This window comes from Thunnus maccoyii, chromosome 8 (assembly GCF_910596095.1).
Source record: "Thunnus maccoyii chromosome 8, fThuMac1.1, whole genome shotgun sequence".
NCBI lineage: Eukaryota > Metazoa > Chordata > Actinopteri > Scombriformes > Scombridae > Thunnus > Thunnus maccoyii.
In genome coordinates this window covers 12,023,948-12,032,173 of record NC_056540.1, presented here as the reverse complement: position 1 = coordinate 12,032,173, position 8,226 = coordinate 12,023,948, and the positions used below count along the sequence as shown (strand labels likewise).

At 40.7% G+C, this 8,226-nt stretch overlaps 1 protein-coding gene across 3 annotated transcripts; it reads left to right on the top strand.

The window, feature by feature from the left end:
- Positions 1-83: 83 nt before the first annotated feature.
- On the top strand, positions 84-6,841 carry hbegfa (heparin-binding EGF-like growth factor a). 3 transcript variants are annotated; one of them, XM_042418690.1, is made up of 6 exons: positions 84-1,060; positions 4,231-4,476; positions 4,594-4,792; positions 4,902-5,057; positions 5,227-5,313; positions 5,431-6,841. In XM_042418690.1, exons 1-5 carry the CDS (start codon positions 973-975, stop codon positions 5,297-5,299), a joined length of 762 nt encoding a protein of 253 aa, XP_042274624.1. In that variant the 5' UTR covers positions 84-972; the 3' UTR covers positions 5,300-5,313; positions 5,431-6,841. The 3 variants fall into 3 exon arrangements, with proteins under 3 accessions (XP_042274624.1, XP_042274625.1, XP_042274626.1); XM_042418692.1 differs by lacking the exon at positions 84-1,060 and adding an exon at positions 3,156-3,461; XM_042418691.1 differs by lacking the exon at positions 5,227-5,313.
- The last annotated feature ends 1,385 nt before the right edge of the window (positions 6,842-8,226 follow it).

Here is an 8,226-nt window from a genome sequence, read left to right as displayed (position 1 = left end):
CTCTGATTGGCTAGTACTCGTTGCATTCATTGGCTGGGTTGGCTAGGTTTAGGCATGAGGAGTGAGATTGGTTTAGATTATGGTGAGAATATCAAGGCAAGCCAATCAGAGGCAGAGTAGGGCGGGTCGTGACTTCGCCATCCTAGGAAAAAATATATCGGCAACTGCGCGGGCGCGGTTGGGGTTAGGCTTGAGGTTAAGACTTAGATAGAGGTTAAGGTTAAGGTTTGATTAAATGTTAAGGTTAGGGTTGGGGTTAGGTAAAGGGTAACGTTAGGGATAGGGTTAATATTAAATTTAGCGTACAAATATCGCGAGAGTTTCACACCCGGCAACCATTCTTCTTCTTTGAATAGGTTTAAACGTGCCATTACCACCATCTACTGGACTGAAGTGTGGACTAGTAGACATTAGAGAACGGTAACTACACTTTCTATGATGAAGTTTCCTTTACATATTTTATATACTTTCCCAACATATATTTAATAAACACGTTCTTCTCAAGAGATGTTTTTAATGTATTGTTATTTTTTGTGTCCTTCTGTGATGACACTCTGCTTCTCATCATAGTCTGGTTTATTACAAAATGTGTATGCTCCAGTTGGGTGTTCACCGATTTCATGAGGTGTTTGACTGAGTGGGTCGAGAGAGAGGAATATGACGTGCATCAAAAATCCCCAGCTGGAATTCACCTGGTATCAATGCAATTACAGTACCAGTAGCCACAATATCTCTGTTGTTCACCTCAACCTACCTTGAAGCCAGCCAATAAAAACTGTAAGTTTTCTGATAAGTGTTGCTCTCTTTGTAACAGCTACATTACATTGATGGATATAAACTACAGGATAATAAAGTTCTGCCACACCCCTCATCAACCACTTTCACCTGACGCTTCCACCTGCCCATCATCTGCATCATCTGCAAGCCAGTATATAAGGCCCACTCCCTCTTTGTCATCTTGCCTTTGCTACTATGCGAAGTCATCTTGCCTTCATCACCGGACTGCCTTCCTGGTTCCTGATCAGCTTGTCTTCGACCATCGCTCCTCGTCTCTGCCCAGGTAAACCCACCGGCCTTCTGTCCCTGACTCTGAGTTCTGCATGCCTGTTCCCTGGTCTTTGTCTGCTTTGGGAGTGGAAGATCGGGGTTCAATTCCCGGTGGAGCCATACTCATTAGAACTGTGTTTCTCCGACCGTGCTACTATTGCCTTGACATTGTGTGAAATAAAGACTGTAAAATTTATACCAGTGTCATTTGTGCTGCTATTGGGTCCATTCTATACCCGTTACAGTACAACCTGATCAATTATGGATCCAGCGCACGAGCCCTCACCGCTGAGTCACCTTGAAAGGATTGAAGGCGTCCTTCAACAACATAAGACCAAGAAACACCCAAAGTCCAGGCAAGATATGATATATATACTTTGCATGTCTTTCCATAAAAGTAACAATCTAAGGAATAAGTCTCAGGATGAAGAGTGGACTGATCACACATTAAATTGCTCCCAAAGATTGCTGAGATAAAACTTGCATACACACAGATCCCCACTGCAGTTACCAGGACCTCATTTTGATCTTTATTTGATATTGTATGTTAATGTAGTTATTATTGTCGCAGTGTGGAATTAAGACTAAATTTAAGAATCGTCACATCTTATTTATTTGCCAAAATATATTGGAGCCAAATTGAAGAACTGATGATGATCATTAATTTCAATAGGCTGATGCCAATAGCAGATTTATGTTAGTTTGATTTGTTGTTTGATTATTAGATCCGAATAAAGTGATCATGGTTAGATTTACCTATGTTATATTTACTATCATTTTGCATAGATTACCTTACTCCCAACTTTAGAAATTCAATATTAGCCATGTTTCATTTTAAACAAAACTTTTTTTTAATACCTTCTCTAAAAAAACAATGAAATATTCTTAATCTCACTGTTTTACCAGATAATTAGACACAACGAGTAAATTGTTTAGTGACTTGTGTTAAAGTAGCTTCAAAGGCTCAACTTATTCTCAAAAAGTATATTGTAGTTCCTTACTTTGACCACACGGTGGCGCACACAAGCTGTGCATTATTGGCTGTCCCAACTCCTGACACTATTTTATTATTAAAAAAATAATAATTAATACCATTTTGATCTTGCAGTTATTCATTTTTTTATTACTGGTTGTGTCACTAATTTCTCAAGTTACTCTGATCATTTTACTTTAAATCTGCGTGCTGGTTACTTTATAAAGCCAATGTACTTATGTATGTCAGCATGCTCAGTAAACCATTACAGGCGCTGGACTCATCTGGACTTAACAGCACTGAATCCCTAAAGCCACAATGTAGTCTGCAAGAATGAGTCAAGGGTTAAAAAAAATAAAAAAAATAAAAAAATAGTTGAAATTAATAGTAAAAATTAAAGTAAACATAAATGCCCACATTTTACAATGATGAAAATAATATTGATCATATCCTGTTATTTTGTCTTACTTGGCTGTTTGTGTGTGTGTGTGTGTGTGTGTGTGTGTGTGTGTGTGTGTGTGTGTGTGTGTGTGTGTGTGTGTGTGTGTGTGTAATGTTTTGAGACTGCTGTAACACTGTAATTTCCCTTAGATGATTTAAGAGGAAGATGTAGCTATTGCCAAAGTACGTCAACTCTGAAATTCACAAGAATGGCATATGTCATATATCTGTTGGGAAAAGTGGCAGAATACAGACTTTCGGGAATGAGAGTCAATACTTGGAGAGACAAGAACAATATCAAGTTGTTTAAGAAGAAGATATGACCTCGAGATTCATATATTATACCCTACTAAAATAATCCTATAGAGACCATTTCTATCTATCTCCACGGCAACAAATACAACATCAACAACTGTATGTTTTATAGTCTTGTGGGCGAAATCACCTTTACTATTGCTGCATGACCTGCTGAGGACCATCAGACTGATTTTCAATGTGATTATAGATCAGCCCAAATGGCTACACACCAATGGATAATAAATAGATTCATCTAATCTCACTCTGCAGTGATTTCACTCTCTTAAGCCTAAAGTTGAAGTTTATATCCTAAGTTCATACATTGACACAGCAGCCCTGTACACAGCAGTACTGTAGGCGTGGTGATGTGGAGAGCGCCATAAATACCGCGGAGTCTCTGTCCGGACGCTCTTTCTCTCCGCTCCTCTCAGGCTGCACCGTCAGAGACGCACTAGCCGACTCTGGGAAAAAAAAACTCAAAAAAAACACCCAAGAGGTCGCGATCAGGCGGGATAAAATCACACAAACTCACCGAAAAAAAGCGAAAAAGAAGGACTACTTAGAACCGGAACAAGTGGAAAGGAATACAACTTGTAAATCATCTTTAAAAAAACACATTTTTTTTCTTTTGAAGAAGTCACTGGACATTTTTTTGGCATCATGAGGATTTTGAGTGTTGTGCTCGTGCTAGTTCACGCCTTGGGTAAGTTTCATGTAATATCACCAGTTCGCTTCTGTGTCTGTTGATGTGTTATTATGGCATGTCCTTCCTGCGTCTACCTGTGTGACACTGTCCTCTTCTCGGGCTATTAGTGTAAAGCTCTCAAGCTACAACATGTCTTGTAAACTTCATAACCTTTAAGGCAACGATTTTCATGATGCCAGGCTATTCGGGAGCTAGTGGGGTCATCTCTCTATTTTAGAGCATGCTTTATGTAACTGGATACATTTATTTTTAACTCATATTCTTGCCTGACATTAGCTAACTGTCTGTCCATGCATTTCATGTGTGAGTGTGTGTGTATGTGTGTGTGTGTGTACAGTGAGGGTATCTGTCAACTTTTATTTGCCCTCACTACATTTCCCCTTTCAAAGCCTACAAATCTAAACTGCTCTTGTTCAGTTCTCAATATTAGCCAGTTTTCACTCTGCTGAAGTGTCTCTGAGCAAGACATTGAATAACTTCCAATCCCAATGGGTGTCTTCTCTGTATCTGGGCCTGTGCAACAGGGGTCCTGGCTTTTCAGGGATCATGATGCACTGAAAAGCCAAAAAATCCAGCCTGGAGCTTCACAACATGTTTCAACTTGCCCATAGAGGTCCGCCCACCTTGGCACACTAACCTGTGCATGCTGTCTGTCCCCATAGAAGAAGACTCTCTAGTGTTTTAGGGCTCTATCCTGTGAAATAATGTATGAAACCAAACTTAAAAACCATTTTAACGGTTTAACGTCTCTCATTCTCTCCTCCAGAGGTGTCCCGACTGGCCAGTGGTGCAGCAGTCGACAGGTATGAGAGCGACAGGCAGCGGCACACGGCCGTTATCAACTTTTTGGATACGACCAAAGACAGAAGGACAGAAGAGGAGAGCAGAGGAGGTGTGGATGTGACAACAGTGGAGTATGATCAGGAAGGCGAGGAGGAGTACGACGATGAATATTACTATTACGAATATGAGGATGGCATGTCTGGGGATACTGAAATGGAAATGCCACGAGGTAAGGCGATTTTCTCAAATTTCTTACCGCTTTTATGTCAGTTTTCACAAGCTTCCCTAACAAAGACAATGAGATGTAACTGTTCATTTGTTTTTGTTTTGTTTTTTTTTTGCTTAGTTGCCATGTCAAGCAAACCCCAAGACCCCTCCGCCATCCTGGAGGCCGAAAGCACTGATGGAAAGAGAAGGAGAGGAAAGGGAAGAAAAAGGGGGAAAGGCAAAGGAAAGAAGAGGAATCCTTGCCTGAGGAAGTATAAAGATTTCTGCATTCACGGCACCTGCCAGTACCTGAGGAACCTCCGTGTCCCTTCCTGTGTGTAAGTACCAGCTCCACATCTATTATCACCACCGCTCCCTCTGTTCAAAAATTTAAAACCGCCCCACTGAATTATTAACCTCCGTCCCTCCTCTCTGCCTTGTGTGCAGGTGCCACCCGAGCTACTCTGGGGAAAGGTGCGAGTTTTTCACGCTGCCTGTTGAGAGGCCTCAGGAGGGCTACAACCGGACTACAGCTCTGGCCGTGGTGGCCGTGGTGCTGTCGTCCATCTGCCTCACAATCATAGGCCTCTTGCTAATGCTCAGGTGAGTAAGACATACGCCAACCCACACAGCTGTACACACACACACACACACACACACACACACACACACACAGATAAAGGGCTTTTCTGGAGGCTTAGCTGAATCTAGTAATAGTCACAGAAAATAGTCTGAGCAAGCTCCTTTTTTTTTTTTGTTGGTTTGATTACAGGTTTCACAAGCGGGGAGCGTATGATGTAGAGAGCGAGGAGAAGGTCAAACTAGGGTTAGCGTCCAACCACTGAGGAGACAAAGAAGGGTGAGTAGTGAAGAGCAGGGCCACAAACACACATGCACTGACAAAACATTTTCCTTTTTGTTGCCTGAATGAAACAAGATTTTGCTAACTACCTCTTTTTTTTTTTTTTAATGTCAGGCAAAGATGCGGAAATTCTACCTCAAAATAGAAAAACAGAAGTGAATGGAGGTCCTAGAGGAAAAAGGAACGTACATGAAGAAGGGAACAGAGGGTGGTCCGCTTCCCCCTCTGCAGGAGGTTCAGATGAAAAACGGGCAGCTCAGTGTGTTCCTGGGGGCCTTGGGAGAGGTAGACGGCCCCCCACCTGAAACCACCACCCCCCCGCGCAAGAATGGACTGGAGATGTGATGAGCACGAAGGAACGAGGAGAAAGAAGAATGAACATGTCTAGAATCTGTGCTGCTTCCTGACTGTGTGAAGAGAAGTTTCAAACTGAGCTGAACAAGATTAAAAAAAAAATATATATATATATATATATATCATCAATAATGAGAGCTCAACCTGGATTTTTGTGTCTCAAAAGACAACATTGTATATTTCACGGCACAAGTCTATCATCTTTTTCTTCTGTTTTGTTTTTTCGTGTACAGTAAACGATATATTTATAATTTTAATTTATTTATTTAAGCTAACTGTATTTATGTAGATTTTTAACCACCTTCAACAGTTTTTTTTTTTTTTTCTTTTGAAAATTGATGTTACAGTTGTTTTTATATTTCTTATTGGACGTTATTTATTTATGACAGAAATTGTAAAAGCTCCTGGAGATATTAAGTATTTTAATGAAAAGACATGATGCATAAATATCTCATTTCTGGCTTTTAATTTTGGCACTCAGCAGATGATCAATAGCACTGTCATTAATAAATTGATCAACACACTGATTAGACATTATCTTTTTTTTTTTTTTAGGGTAGTTTCACTGAGAACAGTAATTTTTTAGAAACACCCTGCTCACACTCACAGACATTCACACTTGAAAGTTGCCCAGTACAACCAGTCGAATCTGAGCAGCTTCACCGGAACGGTTGGGGGTTAAAGTCCTCAGCGGTGGTTCTAAATGAGGGACGGCTGCTCTTTCACTTTACCCACTCAATAGTTATCCTGCAGGTTCGGGGATCTTTAGGCCACCGTTATCTTATGACAGCTCAATGTTTGTCATTACAATACAGTGCACTGGTCTTCTTATATGACTGTGTCTTGATAATAGGCAACAAAACTGTGCACTTACAGCTTTTTATGTGTCTGAATGGCTAAGAAATGTTTAAAAGGGAGTCAAATATGTAATGTGGGGGCTTTGAGCCAGAGCACTGTAGCAATAATTTGGTATAAATATGTTGTTTTGTCATGTTGTCTTACCATCATTAAAAGAGAAACACCCACAGATCAATGTTAAGCTGTCTAGCTACAAAAAAAAATGTGAATTCAAGTGTTCCACCCTTTCAAAACCTTCCTGCAGTTCTGAAGTGATTTATATTTATGTGATTTTTTTTTTTTCAGAACAAAATAAAAAAAGAAATTATCAGAATTTTTTTGACTCTTATCTTATCGTTGTTTCTGCTTCATTACATCTAGATGTACAAAGCCCCAATTGTCACATTGTGTTTCTCACGCTAACAGGAGTCTCAGATGATCAGTTTTGTAAGGTCAGGTTTTATTTTAGCTCCCTGCTTCACTTCCTGAGTCTGGACACATATTAATGTGATATTTTAAAATGTCTGGACAGTCCAGGCTGGATAATGATAACACCAGTGTGTTCTTTTGGCCCATTCAGGAGCTGTAATATAATAGTTAACATAATATTTTTATTTCCTCTGTTGCTGACGTGTGTGTGGAACTGCTTTTAACTAAAGCACCTGTATCCTGGCCATTAGTGCTATTATGTTCAGCGCTCAGAAGGCAAATATTTTTAGTCAGAGCTGTGGAGATACAGAGGTAGAAAGCTTTCTTAGTTTATTATGTTTAAATGTGGTTAGGAATTAAATTTATCTTGATTGGCCAATGTTGCCGCTTCTATAAATATGAGATAAATATAAATATTTGACTGCTAAATTAACATTAGAGCATGTGTAGCATGAAGACATTATCAGTTTCATGTGTTGACAACAGCATCATCCGTCTCAGTGACAGATCAATCACACGGGTGAGTGCGGTCAGGACTCACTTTCCGCAGTGTGTGTGTAGTGAGCGAGCACACGGGGGAGAACAGATGTGTGGCGTATAGGCACTGGGAACACCTGATGTTCAGCCGCAACACATCACGCCACAGCACCGCACATTATTACTCACACAGCCAACAGATGTCATGTTCAAAGACACACCACCAACTATAACATCAGAGACCTCAACCAGCCCTGAATGCCGCAGGGTTCAGAGAGACCACACGGCAAATACTAGCAGGATGCAACAATGCTGTCATGTATGCTGCACGCAGGTTTAATGAGGGTAAGGACAGTCAAAAGACCCAGCTGGACTCAAAGGCAGGCTGAGACTCAGCCAAATGTTAGTCACCCCTTGAAGTCACCTCCTACACGGATGTTGTTACACTGACACTGTGTGTGTGTGTGTGTGTGTGTGTGTGTGTGTGTGTGTGTGTGTGTGTGTGAGTGGGAATGTGGTAGAGTAATGCCACGGCTCTGCGTCTGTGTGGCTTACAAGGGTTAACCGAACCATTACAAACAAAAATCCACAGCAAAACATGTGTGTTTACATGTTTGCTATGGGATTGTTTTCAACACTGTTTGTGGGTTTGATTCTCATACTTTTCTATATATACTGAATAAACACGAATCTGTAGAACTCACATGTTCACACTGGGGGGATGGTATAGTGAAAGACAGATGTTCAGCTGAAACATAAGGGTGTGGTACCTGATTCAGGACTTCTCATACCATTTGTTGAGTAACTGAAAAG

Coding starts and splice junctions, on each gene's coding strand:
- hbegfa (XM_042418690.1), top strand. CDS start 973: ATGCGAAGTCATCTTGCCTTCATCACCGGACTGCCTTCCTGGTTCCTG. Junction 1,061..4,230: donor CGCTCCTCGTCTCTGCCCAG/GTAAACCCACCG, acceptor TCTCTCCTCCAG/AGGTGTCCCGACTGGCCAGT. Junction 4,477..4,593: donor TGAAATGGAAATGCCACGAG/GTAAGGCGATTT, acceptor TTTTTTGCTTAG/TTGCCATGTCAAGCAAACCC.